Here is a 23825-nt window from a genome sequence, read left to right as displayed (position 1 = left end):
TCTTCATTTTGTTCCCACTTCCGACTGCCTTTGCTTAATGCAACAGGTTTAGAGATTCTGAATCCCCTAGTTAGAAAGGAAAATTAAATTCATTTTTTCAGTTTACCTTGCAGGGTGGGAAAAAGCAAGTGAAAGTGCTGGTGAGCACTGGGCTGGATGGAGTTAAACAGGTTTAGTCAACAATTAGCTAAATGATTCTGAGTAGCTTTCCTATCCTGATTTTTGAGATAACATAATGGCATCCAGAAAGTAGCAAACTGTGAACTTAGTATAAATCCATCAACATAAAACTGCTAAGAAATCACTCCTAATCCAAGTGCAAGAAGCAGAACTCTCTTGAAATCCTTACCCTACTAATACTTACCATAAGCTCTGACTACATTCAGAACTCATTCCATGGTCACAATGTCATATAATACTTCAAAAAAAGTGAACAAAAAAAGAATAAAATTCTCATCTTGTCAGCAATAAAAGAAATTCTGATTAAGAAATGTCAAGAATGAAAGCATAGTCCTATAGAAAACCTAGATTTATTGTTTCGCTATTACTAAGACAAAGCCATTCTCATGAAGTACATCGAGAAGTTTATCCCAATTTCACTTGTTCTGTTACAGAAAATGACCCTGTAGGAGGCTGGAGACTGAAGGCTATAACCCGGTAGACTATAACAGACTGGAGTTTCACAGGCTAAGCATGGTGAAAGGAGAAGCCCAAGGCTGTGTGGCTGGATGATTTAGGAGAGACTCCCTAGAGATGCCTGAATTAATTAACCTGGGCCTCATTTAAATTAGTAAAAGATCTTCGTCCCTAAGGAAAACGAACAAAGAGGCTAAGATTTCCATGAAGTCTCGGTTTCTCCCCTTCCCCAGTGAGTTTCCTTCCACCTCCAGGCCCTTGTGCACGTTCACCATGCAGGCCTGCTAGCTTATAGCAGGTGCAGACGCAAAGAGAGGACCCACGGGCCCACTCTGAGGTGCTCAGATTCAGAAAGTTTAGGGGCCAACAATAAACTACAAATGCTCTTAGTTAATTCACCTTTGTTAATAAAGGTCATAAGTTTCTTTTGCTGGTGACAACTTACTATCACAGTTTAGTCTGTCTCAAGAAAAGAACTGGTTCACGTGAGTTTTGGAGAAGGAAAAAGTCTTTCATCAACCTCAACTCCACTATGTAGAGGCGCCAGATCGCCTACAGTTATGGGCAGAATCTGAAAAACAAAAAGATTTGACAGCATGTATCATGGTCATAGTAACGATTATTTACTGACTGTGCTATGCAGTGTCAGGGCATTGTTTGGTTACGAGTTGCTACTGAGGATGAGGGGAACTGAGTCAGTGTTTCCAAGCAGCCCACGAGGGCTGTCTTCCACGGCACCTCTGGATGGGTGTGACTTAGAAACCTTTTGACTAGGAAGCGTTTGTGCACGGCTGACCTTATTATTCTCCTCTACAGATGAGGACACAGCATCAGAGGGGTTATGCTTTGTTTAAAGGCGCAGTGGAGTTTGATTCCTCCGTTCATATAACAGCATCCCCATTTTGAAAATTTTAATGGTTGCATAAGCACTGTAATTATTCTTTAATTCCTCAGAGGCAAACAACACCTTAAATGATTGAAATCTTCAGACATGTTTAGCAATTCAGGTCAATTATTCAGATGAAAAACATGAATAAGGCTAAAGCTTATGAATAAAATCTGTCTAGCAGAAAATGAATAGAAAACAAACCCATAACTCATTAGAAAGTTTGTGACTACTTTGTATGGCTATTTCACCATTACAAAGTCCCCCTAAGGGTTCTCACCGCGGATATTCAGGGACATCCATTTGCGTAACCATTAATGGCACACCAAATGAGCTTCTCAAGGTCCTTTTAAACTAAAGTGGTTGGTGGTCTATTTTTCAAGATCAAATAAGATAACACCTTAGGTCCAAAACATGTTTTACAGTTTCAATAAAAGTTACTAAATAAACTGGATAAACCAAGATGTATAAAGAACTTAATGAGAAAGTAGATTTAGGTTGGCATCAAAAGATTTCCCATGAGGTAAAACAGTGAGGCAATTGATATATGGGACTGAGAACTGAAAATTAAAGATAAGAAAATTTCAGCAGTTTAAAAGAAAAATTAAAGAAAGAAAAAGAAAGTTCCTGGGATCTGAGCCCACCACTTTAGCCACTATCAGAGACAATGTTGACTGCAGAAGGTATGGTTACCGCAATCACGAAAGTAAATGTTGTGCAACTGAAAGTTAAATGCTTAGGGGGAAAAATATAAATAACCAAATTCTAAGAGGTTATTTTTTGATAGAGCTATTGGCAATGCCCAAGAGGAAAGGAAAGATCCAGTACCACAGATCATATTTAGTTTGGCAGCAATGTTATAGTCATAGTGCAATAATTTGGAAGGTATCTGGAAGTTAGAGATTCTGATATAAAATGGAACATGGGTACAGTAATTAAAACTTACAAGTGGCAAGACCAGGGTGCAGCTGCCCTAGCCAGAAAAAAAACAAAACCAAAAAAAAAAAAAACCCAAAAAAAAACTACAAAAGGAGGAAAAGCCAATAACCGCTTCAGATTCAGAATTAAAAACTGTACCACAACAGAAGAGAAGGCAATTTGAAACATTTATCACAGCAGGGAATAAAAAGGGACAGTAGTGGAAGAATCCAATCAAAATATACGAATCCTTATGAGAATGTGTACACCCACTGCCAGGGAGTCAGTTCCCACTCATAGGGATCCGATACAGGTTTCCAAGGCTATACATTTTCTTAGGAGCAGACAGCCTTTTCTTCCTTCCAAGGAGTGGCTGGTGGGTTTGAACTGCTGTCCTTCCAGTTATTAATCCACCAGGGCTCCTCTGAGGAGAATATGTAGAGGAGAGAATAATGGCAGTGAGTTCCTATGTGGAACAAGAAAAGCAGGCAGGCAATACCTTGGGAAATAGTGTGCAAAACATCTTTGCACACCAGGACTTTGTCCCCATTATTTGCAGAAGAAGGGAAACCAACACAAGATTATGATTAAAGGCTTAAGCTCAGTTTGAAATTACTTCTGCTTCCTCCCTAAACTGAAAGGCAGGGAGTTAGAGCAAATCCTGCTTTGTGCTCTCTGATGAATACAGATGAGTCACGAGTCAAGTAGGGCATGCCCTCAGGGTCTGCTGCTTCCACCGAACCTCGGGCTCAGAGCATTCTCCTAAGCTCACTGAGACAGGTCTCTGCCTTATTCTTCTATTTCCTATCAATGTCTGGTGCAATGCACTTGCCCAGTAAATGTTACATTAAACCAAATAATTACCATGTCTGCAGACCTTCATTTTAAAGGAAGTTTAGAAGAAGCAAAAACTGGTTAGTAATTTAAATAAAATAATACTTGTCAATAATTTAAGAAATGGATAACTTGTCTTTTTCCAAACTGCTAGATACACAGAGCCCTCTTCAATTACTAAAATAAAAATTATTTCACATTCAATGATATTCACCTTAAAGCCATTTTCAGTGATCAACATCTGCATCCTCAAATTGGCCAGCAACTGTTGGTGTAGCATCTATCTCCATCCCATCTGAAGAAACAATTAGAGAGACAGAGATTCAATTTGTATTTCAAGCAGAAGGACGTTAGTGCCCTCTGTTGGCAAGAGATGCTGAGTCTTACCACCCCACCTCACCCCCATTAAAAAAATTAAAATATCAGGGGACAAACTATTAAAGGAAATGCTCTCCAAATTAAAAACAATTTTTTTAAGAAAGAAAAGGGTACTTGTGGACTTAAACCAGTTAAAACCAGCCTATACGTCTAGTTGGTAGGTTCTCTATCTCAACCCTTGAGCACTAGGTAGAGGTTTCTAATGCCTTAGGCATCAAATGTTCTTTCCTCACAGATCTAAGTATTTATTGTGACTTTTGCTCTCTTAGCTTACTTCAAAAAATAAAAACAGACAAAAATTTTTTTCCTGACAAAACTCTTACAAAATCAGCAGTGTAGTCTTTTTCTATTTTTCTCATCTCCTTAAAAAAAGTCAGAGAGAAGAAGAAATAAAAGCCCTTTACAAAAAGTTGTCTACAGCTGCTCTCTTTGCTTATATTCCTCATACCCCTCAGTTTTAGCGGTCACTACAAAGTGGCTTCTGCCCCGAGACCCCTGGCATCCAATCCCTGGACATCACAGCATGGCATACAAACCAAACACATTGTCTTTCCAACTAAAATCTGCTTTTTCCACACAGGTCCCATCTCTAAAACATAACCAAACTAAAATACATCAATGGCTTCCCAATGACCATGGGATGAAGTTCAAATTCTTTAACATAGCTTCCAACTTCTGGCTCCAGCTCAGCACTCCAATGTTACCAGTTGCTTTAAGTACCAGAGCCTCAAACTGGTTCATTCCAGTTTGAACCCTTGCTGAAATTTGCATTACCTCAGATATACTGAATTGGTATCTACATTTTAACATGATAAATATCTTTACCTAAGGACCTATAATCATCTATACATAAATGGTCTGTAAATATCATCTGGGGAGTTGGTTAAAATATAGATTCTGATTAAGCGTAACTGGGGTGGAAATGCAAATTCTTAGCAAGGGGTTGACCTGGAATGACCCTGTTCAAAGCTTAGTATTATAACCAACCTTTCGCATTTAAAGTTGTAGCCATATCGAACAACTTTCAGTTCCCTAAAGCGATTCAAGCTCTTGATCCTTTGTACTTGGCTATCCTCCTGCTTGCCTGTGTGCAATCCCTCTCACCTGGGTGAATTCTTCCTTTAGACCTTCACTTAGATGCCACTCACTCCAGGCTATACAGGCTGGGTGGGCAGAGTCCCATGTACTCATTGCTACAGTTAGTAAATAAATACCTTACTAATTTCTTTTTCCTCTCCACTAGCATGCCACTGATATGAAGAACTGTTGTACTCCCTGTGCTTAACACAGGGGCTCAGTAAGCTCCTCTTACGTAAATAAGCACAGGAAGCACTCAGATGCCATTGGTAGATGGGACTTCAGAGGACAGCAGATAGTTATGGGCTGAAAAGGTTTCCTATAGAGGCAATTCTCAATATGCTAATGAGGCTTATGAACAAAAGCCACCCTATCTCACTTTAGTAACAAGTTCACAAGATGTAATAAGATACATTATACAAGAAGTGCTTCTGTGATTTCTCTGTTTCAGAGTTTTCAGAAGCACCCATATGTCTCTCCACAACTTCCCTGTTGTCCAAGGGACATCTGAATGTTTACAAATAAAAGGAAAACAGAACTCTCACCTTCGAAATCTCTTATCGAGTCTTCGGTGCGGACTCCGGCCATGTTATACTGACTGCTCACAGACTGAGAAAGCATTCCTTCTAACCTCTCCAATGTGGCTTGGCCTTCTGCTGTTAAATGGGATAATCCTTCTTCATAGGTATAAAATGTAGGAATGTCCCCCTGCCCTTGTTCTAAACAAACAAAAAACTTCTTAAGCCATTATAGAAAAATGAGAAAACACCACCAATGAAAAGGATATTCAACGCCCTTGCACAGCATCACTGTTTACTTCTCAACAATCACTTAACACACACATACAGGCCACATACAGAGAGCCAAAGAAAAGCCTGCTGTGATGCGAAAGGAATCTTCTATATAATGTGTCTATCAACAGAATTCCCACAGAACCATGGCCAAGGATTAGAAGGAAAAGGGGGTGTTCCTGAGGTCAGGGCTCCAATATTATCCTAAGTTAAGAATTTTACACATGAATGCAAACCAAGTGGACAGTAATTTGTACTGAAAGGTCTATTTCTTGATTAGAATACATGCTCTCTCAGAAAAGCAGAACCTGGAAATACAAGGAGGATAAACAACATGTACAATTAAAATAGCTCAAGTCTATCAGCACAGACCTCAGTCCAAAAACGAATCTGTCTCTGGACAGAAGTAGGCACATATCGGGGAAAGGGTTAGGATAAACCAAGTGCTATGTAGAGGACTCGAGGAGAACAGGAAAGAAAAGCGCAGGGATCGGAAGAGAAGCCTGTCCCAGCATGCAACTGCATTCTAGTAAAAGGAAATTACCTCGACAGTGAGCTGTTTGAAGGAGAGTGCTACAAAAAAATAAGAAAACTGCAGATTCTTGAAGAAAGGAGAGGGTTTGCTCTCTGGTAGTGGCTGCCTCAATTTAAAAGATTCTTCTGAAAACCATTTCCCTATTGGCCATATTCATTCCTTCTACTTGTCTCTACTCATATGCTCCCTCTAATATAAATTTTTAACTCTCAAACTTAGGGAATCCATAAAATTCCCCAATCTATCTGTTCCAAAGGACTCAGTCACAGTAACAAAATTTTAGATATTATATAGGGCAACAAAGAGTTATATCCCCATAATCTTATCTCTAGTAAACATAGGTGCTTAAAGTGAAACACTTGAAAAACAAAATGCACCCTAAAAGTTCATTTCTTCCATTTTTAAAAAACATCATTTTATTGGGGACTTGTACAGCTCTTATCACAATCCATACATTGTGTCAAGCACATTTGTACATATGCTGCCATCATCACTCTCAAAACATTTGCTTTCTACTTGAGCCCTTGGTATCAGCTCATCCCACCCCCTGAAAAGTAATTTCACTCACCATGAGCTTCTACATCATACTCTTCTCCATCATAATCATCTGAATCTTCATCCTCAGGATCTGGATGCAAAGCTTGGCATTCACACATTGCGGCGAACATTGCTTCTACTGAGCAAAGAAATGATATTGTAACCAGTACTTTCTCAGGTAAATTAAAACTTTAATGAGGTCATCAGTGCATAAAAACTTAATGGGTAGACACAAAGTATACTAGAGTCACAGTGTTTAGGCCCAACTCAACCCAGTGCCATCAAGGTTGCGCTAGACTTACAATGACCTTATTTGGAATTTCAGAAGCTTTACCAATGTTTACGGGAGCAGACAGCCTCATCTTTTCTGCAGAATGCCTGGTGGGTTTGAACTACCAACCTTGTGGTGAGAAGTCCAACACTCACCAGACACAATAATTATAAAACCTGCTATATTCCAAGTAGGATTGCTCTGTAATGTGCTTCAAGGCAAGGGGCGAGTAAGAGAGTCTAACTGAAGATATTACTGAGATCTTTTTAAGGCTGGTCAGAGGCCTGGTAAGACTGCTACCATCAGAATGAAGACTCTTCTAGTTTGGGATTACTGTAATACCTCCGCCATCCATCTAGCGAGGCCAAGAGCACAAACTGCCATTGACAGCGTACACCAGGCAACACAACGTTTACTATACTCTCACAACACTCACAACCTTGGACACTCATGATATCACAGAAGCTCAAGGAAAAACGCTACAATGGAGGTCACGTAGGAAAGGTAATTATGCATGCATGCACACACAGGAGCCATTGGGGAGAACACAATATGCAGAGGGAGAAAACCCCTCCTTCGGAACACTCACAGGCTGACTTATCACTAGGCACGAATCGAAATTCAGCAATAGGTTCAACATCATCGTCACTGTCTTCCTCGTCTTCATCCACAGATTCTTTTGATTCATCTAGAACGGGAATAAAAACAACTTTTACATGAAGCCACTCATTTGATGCCTTTAAAGGATGCTTATTAATATACCTAAGTACTACAATACAATCTTTACTTCCAAATATAAAACGGTGATTTTAGAGCTAAAAGAAATAGTAGAGTTCAGTCATGCTGCTTCCCTGAACCCTAGGGGATTCCAGAGTTCACAGAGGATTAATCTCCCTTACCATAACCCTAAGAAACTAGTTACTGTTGCTATAGATTTACCTATCCTGGATTTCATATACAGAAAATCATACAAAACAAGAAATCCTACCAACGTAACAAAATAAAGCAGAATTAGAGAGAAAATATAACCATCACTCATCATCTCATGCTACATCACAGTAGTGGTTGCCACAACTTAAGTCTCGTTAAAGCTTTCTAAAATTTCAACGAAGGGAATAATTTTTTAGTTATTTTTAATTAAAATAGCTTAACTATGCGATGGCAATCCATGTTAAAGAGGTCACCAGGTAGCACTGCTTGCCTGCTGTGTACCTGCAATCCTTTCTGTTCCCCAGAGCATCTTCAGCTTCCCTCACTGCCTTTCTATAGCCTTCTCCTGCCCCTGGGCATCCTCCAAAGAGGGAGTTCCTTTCCTCATGCCACCTTCGGACTAGGTCCAAGAAGGTAAACTGAGAAGCTGTCATAATGGAAGTCCATATCCAAGGAAGACTCTCCTGCGTTTCATGGAGGGAAGCATGGAATCGGGTGTAATACTATGACACCAACTGACATGCACACTTCAAGATGGAAAATATTAAAGTGTGTAATTTGTATCTCAATAAAGTGTTTTAAAAATGGGCAATATCAAGTTTTTATGTGACACCTAACATGTTTCTCATTAGGGATTCTGACAACTCATGGCTGACAGCCTAAAGGAAAAAAAGTTGTTTTATTTTTAAAACTCTTTATTTCCCTCTCTTCTAACAACTTCACTAGATCTTTATGTGTCTTTGAGGTTATCTTCAACAGAAAAATTGGGAATCCAGAACCCAAAGTTTCTCAACCTTGGCACTACCACCATTTTAGACAAGATTTTTTTTTGCAGGGGTGGGGTGGGGCGGGAGGATGTTGGGTGGGTTGTCCTGTGCATTATTGGATATTTAGTGCCATGTCTGGCCAGGCCCACTAGACACCAGACCCTGCCCCTGTCCAAGTCAACAATAATCAAAACTATCACTGCTAAATGTACCCTGGAGAAAAATACCCCTGGTTTCTTGCTGCTGAAACAGAGCAAAAAGGTTCTATCCTAAACTCCAAAAAGAGTATACTGATCTAACTCTCTAAGAGTGCCATATATTTATAAAGAAAAATAGTTAAACCTAAGAGGAAAACTTAATAATAAGTGTTTATAATAACTGAAAAAAATCTAAGTGTAAACACATGGAAAATAAAAGGCAAATACAAAAATGTGAATGGTAAGACCCCTCAAATGTGTCTTGGGGACTCCAAGGTCAATGACATAACACAAAGCCAGTATATGATATCCTACTTAGTAAGTAGTGACTAGGGTTTTAAAAGCTTGTGAATAGCCACCTAAAGTGCAACGATTAGTTTCTACTTTTCCTCTGGAGGAAAGAATAACAATGAAAACCAAAAGACATATGGAAACAGTTCAACGGACCACACAAACATCAATACCCAGACCTTGAGCCTAGACCTACATGGTGCTCATCTACCACTACCAACTGCTCTGAATTGGAATATATTAGAAGGACCAGATAGAGTAGGAGACAAATGTGGAATAAAACTCATAATCATAAAAGATTTCAGGCTTCAAAACCCAGCAATCCCTACTGGGCGTATACCCAGGAAAGGCAAGAAACAAACCACGGCCAGACATCTGTGTTCCAACGTTCATTGCGGCACAGTTCACAACCCCAAGGATTTGGAAGCAACCCAAATTTCCATCAACTGACGAATGGATTAAAAACTGTGCTACATACATACAATGGAGTACTACAAGTCCCTAAAAAGCAGTGAAACACATCACTGCAGGGGAAGAACAGGGAGAAATTAGGCTAAGCGAATTAAGCCAAGTATAAAATGACAAGTGGAAGTCCAATGAGCTAAGCTTAGAAGTCCAATGAGCTAAGCTTAAAAATCCAAAAGTGGCATAGGAGAAAAGCTACTATATACATACATTCCTGGGTTGAGGTCCAAGAACTGTGGCAGGGCCCAGACCCAATCCAGGGGGGATACATATGGCAGCCAACTTAAAAAAGGAGGGAAAAATAAAGAAAAAGAGAAAAAGACAGGGGTGGCGGGGGAACAGGACACAAACCCACCCAAAGGGAGGATATTGCTTATATCTCCACAGGAGAGGGAGAGAGACCAGACTTCAGGCCAGTGTGCCAAGATGTGAATGCAACATACCATGGTGCATGAAGCAGGGAGCCAATAGAGAGGTCTGTGGGGCTAGACCCAATCCCAACACATAGACTCTCCCCACCCGCACCCCCAGAAGAATGTACTTCAGAGGACAGCACTGAAGCTACAGATCAGGGAGAGGAGTGAGTCTGATAAGAGTACACAGGAGCAAACAAAGAGGGAAGGAGAGAGAGGGGAACACATCCTAACCCACCAAGTCCCGAGAACAATATTTCTGCGCAGAGCAGCCAATGCAGAGTGTTCCATAAGGTCGGCCCCTCATTCCTCACTGACCCATAGCGCTATGGAGGACAACACTGGAGACATTTAGTGCAGGAACTGTGTTTGATCTGACCCCAACACACGGGCAAAACACTAAGGCCGTGCAATAGAACAGCAAGGAGAGCAAAACAATGACATCCCTGGGGAATACAAAAAATCGACTTTGGGGTCACAGCATGGCACCCCATCAAACTCGACTGGAAAACACTCCTAAAGGTCAACAGACAGACCTGGAACTATTGATAGGCTTTTTTTGTGTGTGTGATTTTTGTGTGTGTGTGGTTGTTGTTTGATTTTTGTGCTTATTATCTCTGTATGTCTATCTAAAAAAGACAGGTGAGATAAACAATCTGGAGAAAACAAGGGGACCCACAGTTCCCAGGGGACATGGGGGGGGGGGGAGTTAGTTTCAACTAACCCAGGGACAAGGGAACAAGTGATCTAAAATCAATGGCAAGGAGGGTGTAGGAGGACTGGTAGGGCTTGATCAAGGGCAATATAATCGAGAGGAATTACTGAAACCCAAATGAAGGCTGAACATGATAGTGGGACAAGAGGAAAGTAAAAGGAAATAGAGGAAAGAACTAGGAGGTAACGAGCATTTATAGAGGTCTAAATACAGCCATGTACATATGTAAATATATATATGACAATGGGGAAATAGATCTATGTGCATGTATTTATAGGTTTAGTATTAAGGTAGCAGATGGACGCTGGGCCTCTACACTAGTACTCCCTCAATGCAAGAACACTTTTTCTATTAACTTGGCATTCCATGATGCTCACCGAAGACAAAGCGGGTTCATAAGCAAATGTGGTGAAGAAAGCTGATGGTGCCCAGCTATCAAATGATAAAAGCATCTGGGGTCTGTCTTAAAGGCTTGAAGATAACCAAGTGGCCATCTAGCTGAGAAGCAACAAAGTATACATGGAAGAAGCAAAGTAGCCTGTGTGACCATGATGTGTCGATAAGATCAGGTATCAAAGAACAAAAAATCATATCATTGTGAATGAGGAGAGTGTAGAATGGAGACCCAAAGACCATCTGTAGGCAACTGGACATCCCCTTACAGAAGGGTTGCAGGGAGGAGACAAGCCAGTCAGGGTGCAGTACAGCACCAATGAAACACACCTTTTTTCCTCTGGTTCTTTAATGCTTCCTCACCCCCACTATCATGACCTTAATTGTACCTTACAAATCTGGCTAGACCAGAGCATGTACACTGGAACAGATAAGAGCTGAAAACACAGGGAATTCAGGATAGATAAATCCCTCAGGATCAATAATGAAAGTAGTTATACCAGGAGAGTAAGGGGAAGGTGAGGGGAGAAAGGAGGAACCAATTACAATGATCTACATATAACACTCTCCCAGGGGGACAGACAACAGAAAAGTAAGTGAAGGGAGACATCAGTGTAACACACAGAAGAAAAAAAAAGATAAATTATCAAGGGTTCATGGGGGGTGTTGGGGGGAATGAACTGATACCAAGGGCTCAAGTAGAAAGAAAATGTTTTGAAAATGACGATGGCAACATATGTACAACTGTGCTTGACACAATGGATGGATGGATGGATGGATGGATGGATGGATGGATTCTGATAAGAGCTATAACAGCCCCCAATAAAATGATATACAATTTTAAAAAATGTTCAGGCTTATTTGTTGGATAGTGGCTACAGACCTCCCAAGACTAGGCTTTATTAGTCCAGGTAGACTTGAGAAACAAATCCAGAGACTCATATATGTATAAGAGTTTTATGTACAAGACCAATTGTATATTGAGAACCATCCCAGCCCCGTCCACAGATCAAGTCGTTAAGCCTGACATTAGCCCATATGTCCGATCCTGATCTATAAAGTCCTCTTCAGACTCACGCAACACATGCAATGATGCCAAATGCAGGAAAATCACAGGACAGTGAGTAGAAAGCCTTGTGGATCCAGTGGTGGTAGAGGCATCTCAGCAATGGCAGGGGTCTCCACATGTCTTGTCAGCAAGCATGTCTCACAGGGAGTGAGTCTGTCCCCTGCCTCCAGTGAGCTATTTATCTCCTTAGCATCTCAGAATGAGGTCATCAAGCTGCGACCTGATTGACAGGCTAAGTAAACTCCACCCCATTCACTCTTAAATCTCAAATTGACAATCGATTATGGAACTACCATACTAGGCCATTTGTCCCCCTACACAATGTTAGAATAAACAGCTAAGATCAAAAGGGCAGCATTTATCCAAGAGCAAAGTACGGAGAATTAGGAAAAGAGAAGGAATGGAAACTGGAAACAGGGAGGAAGTGGGATAAATGATGGCACACAGAGGGGATTGCAACATAGGAATTAAAGCAAAATGCATATGAACTGCTGAATGCAAAACTGATGATGCGCTCTGTAAACCTTCACCTAATTCATATTGAAATGTTAAATATTGAATATAAAAGAACTTAAAGTGTGAAATTAGTTTACTGTACTAGTTGAACTTCAATTATTATCCAAAATGGATCAATGATTTGAGTATCACATTATTTTCAAAGGCTGTTCTATATATGTGTGTGTGTGTGTGTGTGTGTGTGTGTATAAAATTTGTACCAAAGAAGACTCAAAGTTAACTTGCAGCATACATACCTCCAAATTTTGCATTCACCATAACATACAAATGTTCTTGCGGATAAGCATTTAGGTCTCGGGACACAGCATGTAAACTAATAGCAGGGTATTCCAATGAGAATCCTAATCCAGAGCCATCCAACCAAGACAGGCGGCTGAAAAACATATTTAAAGCAATTATTCTTTTTAGAAATGACAGTCTAATTCAATATCCTAAGATTCACAAAGGCTAAGTTTAGCGTGAATATTTTTATATGTGAATTGAGTCAAACTTACCGTTTAGACATACAGGAACTAAATTTTCTTAACAACCAAATCTGTGGATTCTGAGCTTGCACTTAATTAAATACTCTAAAACTAGAACAGTAAGTTCTCACAATGTGGCCTCGCTCAGTACTTATCCCCCTGAAGATCAATGAAGATATGGGTACTCTAACTAAGTGTGAAATCAGATTACACTGACTATTAGAATAGCATCTGGGGTCATAAAATAAGCAGTCATGTAAGTCCACACAGAAGAAGCATACCAGTCTATGTGATCCAAGGATTGTAAATGATAAAATCCAAGATTAGAGGAGAGAATTGTATTAATGCTTAAATTCCGAGCACCAGTTTGAAGAAGGCTATGGATGATAGTGAAAACCCAAAATCCATCTGCAGAGTCCTCACAAGGATTAAACCTCTATTGAATTCCCTCAGACCTTGCCTAGAATCACGAATAACCTTGCCCTTAGACAAAGTACATTGGAAAGTAAACTAATAGATATGATTAGGTTAAAATTTAACTACATATCATTTGTTTTCCCTTTTGGCCTATTCTTAATTCGTCCTATTTTCTGCTTTCATTTGAACTGAGGTTTTTCTATAGTTTATTTTGTTGTAATTGTTAGGGTTTTTCTTTGTATGAGTTGCTTTATATGAATCCCAAGACAGTTAAGTCTATATAGGCAGTAACTAGATGAATAGATTCTTAAGATTGTAATAGGGGAGGTTGGGAAAAAATGGAGAACTAATAACAATGAACACAAGAATGAAGAAGAGGTTCTAAAATTGAGGTGGTGATAACAAAACCCTTTTTAATACATTTATATCATTGAACTGGATGATATGTGAACTATCTCATTTAACTCATTTTTTAAGTAAAGGACAGCAAAACTGAGCTCTAAGTGAAGTAGTGTTAATCCTCCAAGTTAGTATAACAGTGGACAACAAACACACAAACATAGGCACAAAATTAACATAGCAAATAGATTTTACTTATACATCCTCTTTTATAGGTCTTACATATTTATCCAAATGAAATCTATTTTCATATTGCCTGAGGTTCTCTTTGCTATGTCAAGTCCATTTGCTTAGAAATACAATTTTCTAAGAATATTCTGTAAATATTAAGCTTATACATTAAGCATCTATATGTATAAATATGTGCATATAACTATATCTATTGTTTTGTTATTAGCAGGATTGGCTATCCTGAGTCTCTATCCAATATGTCCAAATCTACAATACAGTTAATGTATTCAAATAAAAATTATGACAGCAAAGAGAGAAACTGGTCGACCAATTCTGATATAACCCCTTTCCTCTAGCTACAAATTCAAATACATTTAAAATGCATTTTCTCCTAAATCACGCGTTTCTTTTTAAAAATTATTTTAAATCATTATATTGGGGGTTCTTACAGCCCTTATCACAATTCATACATACATCCATTGCGTCAAGCACATTTGTACATATGCTGCCATCATCATTTCAAAACATTTTCTTTCTATTTGAGCCCTTGGTATCAGCTCATTTCTCCCCCTCCCCCCACCCCTCTCATGAACCCTTGATTATTTATAAATTATTTTTTTCATGCCTTACACCAACACTGTCTCCCTTCACCCACTTTTCTGTTGTTTGTCCCCTGAGGGCAGGGTATATGTAGATCCTGCTGATCAGTTCCCCATTTCTCCCCCCACCTTCCCCTTCCCCTCCTGGCACGGGTACTATCATTATTGGTCCTGGGGGGTTTATCTGTCCTGGATTCCCTGTGATGCGAGTGTACATGCTGTGGTCTGGCCGGATTTGTAAAATAGAATTGGAGAGAAAGCATTAAAGAACTAGGGGAAAGGTGTATGTTTCGTTGGTGCACACACGTGTTACTATGTCTTTTTGTGGTTGTTCTTATTTGGGATGTCTTCAACAAATCCCCCTCATCTGGTTCAGTCCCACATCTTTCTTGAGCTCTCCCACCAACTATTCCAGTCCATAATGACCTCTTCTTTCTCTAAACTGTACTTATACTTAGTAATACGAGGGGGTACCCCGCAAAAAAAACCCAGAATAGCACTGAGCAGAACAGAGCTTTTGTAGTACACAATTTTCCCCACTAGGTAAGCACTGACAAGTTGATCTGAGTTAGTGCACCCAGTGGTGCCACCTGGGAAGGTTCTTTCTGGTCACAGTGAATGATTTTGTAAAAGTTGTTTAGCTCGAACCTTGTGCAGTTGTTAAATTGTTTCCTGGTTGGGAAAAACTGCTGCAGAAACTGTTGTGATGTTGAACACAGCTTACAAACACAGCTTTATGGGGAAAACTCAAGTGTACAAGTGGTTTTCTCATTTCAAAAGCTGTGAAATGTTGATTGATGACAAACCTCATTCTGGATGTCCATCAACTTCCCAAATGGATGAAAGCGTCGACTCATGGTGCATTTGGAGTTTGTTCCACCAAGTCAGACTGTTAATCAAGCTTTCTATTTAGAGCAGCGGTTGTCAACCTGCGGGTCACGACCCCTTTGGGGGAGTCAAACAACCCTTTCACAGGGATTGCCCCATTCATACCAGTAGCAAAATTACAGTGATGAAGTAGCACAAAAGTAATTTTATGGGGGTTCACCACAACATGAGGAACTGTATTAAAGGGTTGTGACATTAGGAAGGTTGAGAGTCACCGATTTAGAGGTTCTCAAAAGATAGCATAAAAGCGTGGGACACAAAAGCACTGCTTTGTGGCAGGTGGGGGGACTGGTTTTGCCACCACAGCAATGCACCTGCTCATGTAGCCATCTCAGTGTGCCAGTTTTGGGCCAACAAACAGCATGTCTCTCTCTTGAACCACACACTTTACTCACCTGACCTTGCTCCATGCGACCTCTTTTTGTTTCTGCAAATGCAAAGGAATGTGATAGGACAATGATTTGACAATGTAGAAGAGGTGAAGAAAGAAACAAGGGAGGTGCTATTAGCCACAGATGAGTTTGTTTCCAAGAATGGAATCGCAACAATGTATTAAGTGTAATGGAGAATACTTTGAAGGTGATTAATGTTGTTTTGTAAAAAAATTTAAATACACAGCTTTGAAAAAAACAAATTGAGGTTTATTTTTATTGGGGGGGGGTACCCCCTCCTATATCATTTAGCATTTTAACTCTATGGTAATGACATTTACTCATACCCCTACAGAGTAGGAGCTATTTGACAGCAGAACCTTTCATATACATTTTCTTATCATTATCAAAATACTCAGCAGGTAAGTATCCAATACTTAGTAATCACCAAATCCTTCATGATCCCTCCATGCAAGAGACCTGGGTTTGATTACTGAACAATGTGCCTCACGTTCAAGTTCAGCCATCACAAGTCTACCCCTGGAGGCACATGCAGAGCTTCTACACTAAGACAGACTAGAAAGAGGCCTGGTTATCTGCAGTAACAATCTCTCTCTTTTCTATACAATTCTAACACAGCTGACTGTCAAACTTCTAAGCAAGCAATAGCAAAAAGTACAGAACGCGGAACTAGGATTCCCTTATGAAAAAACTTAACTAAAACTCAGTCATCAAAGTCAATTCCGATTTATGGTGACCATATAGGGTCCCAAGGCTGTAATTATTTATGGGGATAGAAAGCCTCTTCTTCATGTAGATTTCCTAGTGGTTTTGAACTCTGACCTAGCAGTTAGCAGTGCATAATCCACTACACTACCTGCCGCCCTTCAGGATTCCTTTTGACAAGAACAATAACCATGTAGCAGTCTGAGATTATTCCTGTTCTGCATAAGGAAAGGCTAAAATTTATCATCTCAGTCCCCCTGGGGAAAATCAATGTCTTACAGCATTCAAAAGTGACAACTATATAACCCCAGTTATGAAGAAGCATTATCAAAAGAAATCACAAAAATTAGATTGTGGTGATGACTTTACACCTCTATAAATATGCTAGAATTTATTGACTTGTGAACTTTGCAGTAAAATTTAAAGCCGTCAGTAAAATATGCAGTAATTTGAAAACATGGCCATCTAAAATGCTAATTAAAAAAGAACAAGAATTGGAAAAAAAAAACCAAAAACACCCTGGTAGACCTTAAAGTGACAAAGTTTGAAGAGCTTAGAGTGACAATGTTCTAGAAATGATTTCTAGAATAACTCACAGTCAATGGTTTCCAAGATGGCAGCTCTGTGAGAAAAACGCAGGCTGCTAACTACCAGGTCATTAGTTCGAGTCCACCAGTTGCTCCTCAGGAGAGAAATATGGCTACCTGCTCCTGTAGACATTTAAAGTTTGGGAAACTCTCTATAGGGTTGTTATGAATCATAATTGACTCAGCAGTGGGTTTTGTTTTTTAAAGTCCGAGGGTTAAAAACCAGACTCAGTAATACACTGGTCTTAAGTCTCCTTCCAAACTTGCTGCCATCAAGTTGGTTCCAACCACAGCGATCTTACAGGACAGAGAACTGCCCCCTTGGGTTTCCGAGGCTGTAATCACCTTTCTCCTGCGAGTGACTGGTGGTTTCAAACTGCTGACCTTAAGTTTAACAGCCCAATACACCACCAGGAAACTTAAAATAGTGACTACTGTCCTACTGGCTAGCTACACTCAGAGCAGAAAGGTAGCTCAGAAGATGATGGTGACTGCTCTATGGGGCTGCAAAGGGGTCATCTAATAGATTTTCTCAAAGGATCCAGGATGATCACAGGACTTAGAAAGAAATTTTAAGAAAACGGAAAACAGTGTTGGTGAGAAAATGTCTGGGAAAGTTGCAGCAAAGAGTGCTTCCCCATCACAACAATGCACCTGCAAATTTTTCAAAGGTAGCAAAGGGCTGCCCCATGAGGATTTCATTGGGAAGCCTTACTGCATCCCTCACGCTGCCCTGACCTGGCCCTGCAGACTCAATGAATGTTTCAAAGGAACATTACATTGTTTCATTACAACTTGGAAATGCTACACAGGAAAGACCAGAATGGGGGAGACTAAGGACGTGAAGCTAACAACAAGTGAAGTGGGATGACAAAATGTCCAAGGCAGGGGCAATGTTCTCTTCTTAACGCTTCTTAATACACAAGTATTGGTTTAACTATTTTTTAATACCATACATATATAACACTTTTTTTATTTGTACATAAGTTACCCAAACAATCTTTATATATATATAAAAATATATATTTTTGCTAGTAAAGAGTTGAAATTACCTTTTAAAAAATAAAATAACTATTTTTTTAAAGGAGTTACACTTCATGAGTGGGATCATTGCATTGTGGTTATACAGAAGAACCTGATTGTTCTCAGGAGATACACGATAAAGTATTTGCAGGTGAAGTGACACGACGTCAGCAGCAAATTTCTCAAAAAGCACAAGCATATGAGTATTACTTAAAATCACTTGCAAATTTCCTTTAATTTTTTCAAAATGGAGAAAAAACGTATAAGGCTTTCCAAAAAAGGAGATATGTTTTATGAAAGAAAAAAAGAGCCAATATACACAGGGACATAAAAAAAATCGGGATTGTGTGTGGACTAGGAATATATCTATCTGTGCTCTGCTCTTCACCATTTAAAAGAAACTGATTTTCCCAAGGTCACCAGAGACCTTGTCAATACCCACTAGATGCTTTTCAAGTCTTATTATACTGCTCCTTCCCTTGTCTTTCCTCAAATCTCTTCTTTTATGACCCGCCTCTTAATGTAGTTAGTTGTCCCCTAAGGGTCTCTCCTTGGAGTTTTTTTTCTCTTCTGAGTTTGTATTACCATGAATACATGCTTGCATTACACTAAGGATTTCCACTCTGTGTATCTGATACTATTTTCCCAAGACACACACACATATAACTAAGTACTTCACATATATTCAACTCGATTTTATAATCTGTCACCTCAGACCCCCTTTCTTCTTGTTATTTCTAACAGTGGCTAGCCAACTGCTTAAACTTTGCTTACTGTCTTAATTCCCCTATAACCAGGGGGTCTTGATTTTTTGTGCCCTGGACTACGTAGTTGGTAAAATTTTGACTTCTGTGACTTTCTCCCCTGATGTCATGACATGTATTGCACAGTTTATGGCAAGAACTTTGCAGATGAAATTACTTGACATTAAAATAGGGAGCTTATCCTAGCTTCACTAGGTGAGCCCAGTGTAATCACATGAATCCTTAAAATCAAAGAACCACTCTGGCTATAACAACAGAGATTCAGAAGAGGAGTCTGAGATATGAAGGACAGATGACAGGGACTACATATAGGAACCTCAGTCCTATAGCTGCAAGAAACGGAATTCTGAAACCTTAGACACTTAGAGGGGGTCTTCTAGCCACTGGACTTCCACATAACTTGACTTTAAGCATGTGGGGCTCCCACTGGAAGATACAGCTATGCCAGCGGTTCTCAGTCTGTGGGTCGCGACCCCTTTGGGGGGGCGGGGATCAAACGACCCTTTCACAGGGGTCGCCTGATACATAACAGTAGCAAAATGACAGTTATGAAGCAGCAACGTAAAATCACTTTATGGTTGGGGGGTCACCACAACATGAGGAACTGTATGAAAGGGTCAAGGCATCAGGAAGGTTGAGAACCACTGAGCTACAGTATGTTTGTAGTTTGTAGTCGTTTATTACCGCAACAAAACAAATACACTCTTTGGCAGTCTGATAGCCTGTGGATCCCTCAGAACAATGCTCTCAAAGTGTTTGAAACAAATGAAACCAATGGTATGGAGACAGCTTAATCAAATACTGCTATAAGAACAAAGGCGTCACTGCCTTGAAAGGGCTTCTTTACTGCTACATTGAACAACAAGATCTGGTATCAGGTCTAATAATAATCCATACTTTCAAAGTACTACCAATGTAAACAGTATTTGGAGGTCTGCACAACTTTAATTGACTATGAACAAAACTGTGGTTTCTCCCATTGACAAAGTCACAGAAACTGCTAATATGACTGCGGGTTGAAGGTTACATTTGTAATAAAAACAAATGCTGTACTGACTATTGGTTGCCATAAATTAATTCATGAGTACCCTGACTTCTGGATGCAGATCCCCCACTACCTGCTCCCGGGGTGGGAGGAAGCCCTGGTCTTATGAAGGTATATTTACCTTGTTCACCACTCCAGTAATGAAAGTAAGAGCAATCAAACTCAAGCAATCAAACTTCATGACAGAGACAAGGGGATTTTTCTGTGGCTTTCAACAACTTGGGTGTAAAAAGTGACTCCAGATTTACTGTCTGAACAACTAGAAGAGAGACAGCAAACACTTAAGGAAGATCATGTTTTAAAGAGGAAGTTGGAAATTGTGTTCTGGTCATGCTATGCTATAGTTTTTTGCTTTTTCCGCCCAGGGGAGAGCGTGAACGCAGTCCCCCACTACCACAAATTATGGAGTCGAGTTTCCCACATTTGGAGAAATCACAGGGGTCAGCACATCGGAGTGCAATGGATAAGCTTTCCCCCGGGAAAACCACCTTCGTGATCATGGTTATGCTATAGTTTGACATGCCTATTTGTTTTGTTTTGTGTCTTTAAACCATTTTTTGGGGGGCTCATACAACTCTTACCACAATGCATACATACACCCCTTGTGTCAAGCACATTTGTACATTTGTTGCCATCATCATTCTCGAAACATTTTCTTTCTACTTGAGCCCTTGGTATCAGCTCCTCAGTATTTTTTCCCTTCCCTCCCTCCTGAACCCTTGATAATTTATAAATTATTTTTTCATGACATGCCTATTTGGACAGGGGTAGGTTAGATTTTTTTTTTTTAATCACATAGGAAACATAGTTTCAGCAAATTGCTATAATTAAGACTGATTTTACGAAAATTCTTTACTGAGCCACTTTGGAAGTGGATTTTCCGAAAAATTCCCACCAACTCTGAAGGAAATGTTCATTTCTGAGCTAGTTTGGAAGTGAATTCAGAGAATAATCCACTTTTCAGAATGATAAAAAACTCAAGATGGCAGTGAAGGATATGTGTATATATATATATATATCTAATAATCAGCATTATGGAGAAAAAATATGGTAAAGTAGATAAGGGGCTCTTAGAGGTGGGAATAAGGAGCTAATTTTTATACAGGATGGTTAGGCAAATACTTCACTGATAAGGTGGCTTATGAAGACTTGAAATATAGAAAACCAGTAAAATCAGTTGTTCTCAACCTATGGGTCGTGACCCCGTGGGGGGGGGGTGCCAAATGACCCTTTCACAGGGGTTGCCCGATTCATAACAGTAGCAAAATGGCAGTAATGAGGTAGCAACAAAAATAATTTTATGGTTGGGGGGTCGCCACAACATGAGGAGCTGTATGAAAGGGTCGCAGCATGAGGAAGGTGGGGAACCACTGAGTTAGATGGACATTCTCTCTCATTGCCATTGAGTCCATGTAAACTCGTACCCACTGTCTGAGGCAGGGTAGAACTGCTCCTGTCAGTTGCTGAGATGATAACTCTTCATGGGAGTAGAAAACCCCATGTTTCCCCGCCAAAGGGCTGCGGGTGGTTTTGAATCACTGACCTTGCTGTAGGCAACCCGATAAGTATCCACTATACCACCAGGGTTCTGCTCTGGTGGCCTTACTAAGACCTAACTAGGATTGTCAGCTCCAAATAATAATAATAATAATAATATATAACAATAGCTTTAATAATACAAAATATGATACATGGCATAGTTCAGTCAATACAGTTCATTAAAGTTTCCTATGATTAAAAAAAAAAAAAGATTGTCAGCTCCTTTAAAAAGGATGGAAAAGACGGCACTGGACCTGTTTAAGCAAAAACAAATTCACGAGGTTCTTTAAATAAAAATGTAAGTGTACAGAGTCCTGTACCGACTTGGGAAAAGGCTGCGTTCCCCAAGCGTGTGCAGGTTGCAAACAAAGCCGCACAGATTAGCCCTAAATGTGCCCTGCGCTTTCACAGGTTGGCTCACATTTCCCCACCTCTCCCCGCATACCACCACCCATCCTACTTCCTCCAGCTCATCCTCCCTGACAGTGAAGTACTACGGTAAGTCCTTCGAAGTCACCGACCTGCTTTAGAATCGAATGCCAGAGACCAGAAAAATCATGCCAACTCAACACTTCAAGGGTTCACAGACCCCGTAAGGACCCAGCATCTTGCCCAAACAGAGACTTGCGCGCTCTCTACCGTGGTTTTTCTCTAGTGAACTTCCCTGTTCCCCAGCACTAGCTGGACCACTCCCGTAACTACCACACGCATGAACTGCCTCATTATATTCCTAACACTGCGAACTCACTTCACTGTTCACACTTAAACCTCAGGCAGCAAATAAGCGCTTGGCCGTCAAGCAAGCAAGCGTCGAATCTGACGCTGTTTGGGAACATTTACCTTAAAACCAAACAAAGCTCAAAATACACAAACGTTCAATTATCTAAGACCTTCCCACCTGACTGTGAAAGTACCAAGTGTCCCCGCGGGACAATGAAAGGAGACATCCTTTGTAGGGCCCCGAAATGTGAGTCAGCTCCCTTTGATGAGGGGTCTAGCCTGGGGTTGGAGGGGTGCGCTCCCCACCCCCACCTACTCTTAGCCAGATTCCAAATCTGCTCGGCGCCTATGTATCCTGTCCTGGGCAAAGCCCTGCGCACCGCACTTGTTCAACGAAAATGGCACTTATTGATGCCAACAACTCAGGCCTGGAAACTCTAACCCTTTGGAACGATACCGCGAGTAAGGACCACCGCACGTGCCAGACCTCCGCTTTACAGGCCGCCGGAGAGCAAATCTGTTAGAGCCATTCTCTCCGAAAGAGGCCGGCTCTGAACAGGAGACAAGGGAAAGACCGCGTCCCGCTCTCAACAGGGACACCCCGGGGCGGGGCGAACCCCGCCTCCCTCTCGGCTCCTCGGCGCCGCCGGGGAGAGGAAGGAGGGAGCGCGCCGGGGAGCAAACCCTACCTCTCCGCAATGTACAGGGTGCCAGTGCCGAGGCCCTTTCCGTCCAGCACAGCCTCGGTATCGGGCAGCTGCTGCCGCAGTCCCTCAGCCGGGCCGGGGGGAAGGAAACTTCTGAGGAAGCTCATCGCACCGGGAAGCATCGAGCTACAGGGCCGCAGGGAACTGAGGCAACAGCAGGAGCAGCACGCCGCGCCGCGCCCCGGAAGCAGTAGCAATCCACGCGATCGAACCACTTCCTCTGGGCGGGAATTTGAGAGCCGCTCACCATAGAGAGGAGCCGTTCTAGGCAAGCGCTCGGAGGCCCACAGAGCCCCGGCAGCGGCGGTCACGTGACACCTGCCAAGCCCTCGCCATTTTGGACGCTACAGCCTTGGCCTAGCGCAGCGTTCGTTCTTCCCCCATTGATCTCCCGGTCTTCACAGCTACCCGGGGAGCGAGAATGCGCCAGGAGGATCATGACTGTCTCTTTTCTTACAAAAGAGGAAACGGGGCCCAGAGACCACCAGGAGCTCTTTGCGACACACAAACCGCAGGGAGCGCAACCTGCAGTGTAATACGGTTCTGGGCTTGACTCACCTGGACCTGCCTCACTCGGCACTGCCCCGTCGCAACTTACACGGCCACGCACTAGACGGCAATCTAGGTCCTGACGCCGCCATATTGCACGCCCGGCCCATCTCCTCGTCTCAGGAGAGCAAAGGGCCAGAGGTAATGGTTCAGGGTGAAGAGCCAGCGACCATCAGTAAGTAGACGGGGCACTGAGCTAGAAAACTGCCATCAGCCTTCACTGGAGCACTGAAAACT

At 41.2% G+C, this 23825-nt stretch overlaps 1 protein-coding gene and 1 pseudogene across 1 annotated transcript; both read right to left on the bottom strand.

Annotated features, from left to right (window-relative positions):
* Window positions 1–511: 511 nt before the first annotated feature.
* Window positions 512–23190, bottom strand: CLNS1A (chloride nucleotide-sensitive channel 1A). Its single transcript, XM_004708848.3, has 7 exons — window positions 23022–23190; window positions 12856–12992; window positions 7453–7551; window positions 6624–6731; window positions 5275–5448; window positions 3489–3569; window positions 512–1207 (listed from the first exon to the last, which is right to left on the bottom strand). The coding sequence occupies exons 1-6, from the start codon at window positions 23159–23161 to the stop codon at window positions 3502–3504; spliced, it is 726 nt and encodes a 241-aa protein (XP_004708905.1). The 5' UTR covers window positions 23162–23190; the 3' UTR covers window positions 512–1207; window positions 3489–3501.
* On the bottom strand, window positions 20436–20589 carry LOC115870540 (annotated as a pseudogene).
* Window positions 23191–23825: the final 635 nt, after the last annotated feature.

The sequence above is a fragment of the Echinops telfairi genome, unplaced genomic scaffold (assembly GCF_000313985.2).
Source record: "Echinops telfairi isolate 266 unplaced genomic scaffold, ASM31398v2 ScPeMD7_1713;HRSCAF=2227, whole genome shotgun sequence".
Classification (NCBI taxonomy): Eukaryota; Metazoa; Chordata; class Mammalia; order Afrosoricida; family Tenrecidae; genus Echinops; species Echinops telfairi.
This window is presented reverse-complemented; position numbering and strand designations above follow the sequence as displayed.

What these genes read in the sequence shown, in the direction of transcription:
- CLNS1A (XM_004708848.3), bottom strand. Translation starts at nt 23,161, where the DNA reads ATGCTTCCCGGTGCGATGAGCTTCCTCAGAAGTTTCCTTCCCCCCGGC. An exon ending in ACCCTGTACATTGCGGAGAG is followed by an intron (nt 12,993 to 23,021) that starts GTAGGGTTTGCT and finishes TATGTTTTTCAG; the next exon opens with CCGCCTGTCTTGGTTGGATG. An exon ending in GCCTAGTGATAAGTCAGCCT is followed by an intron (nt 6,732 to 7,452) that starts GTGAGTGTTCCG and finishes TTCTTTGCTCAG; the next exon opens with TAGAAGCAATGTTCGCCGCA.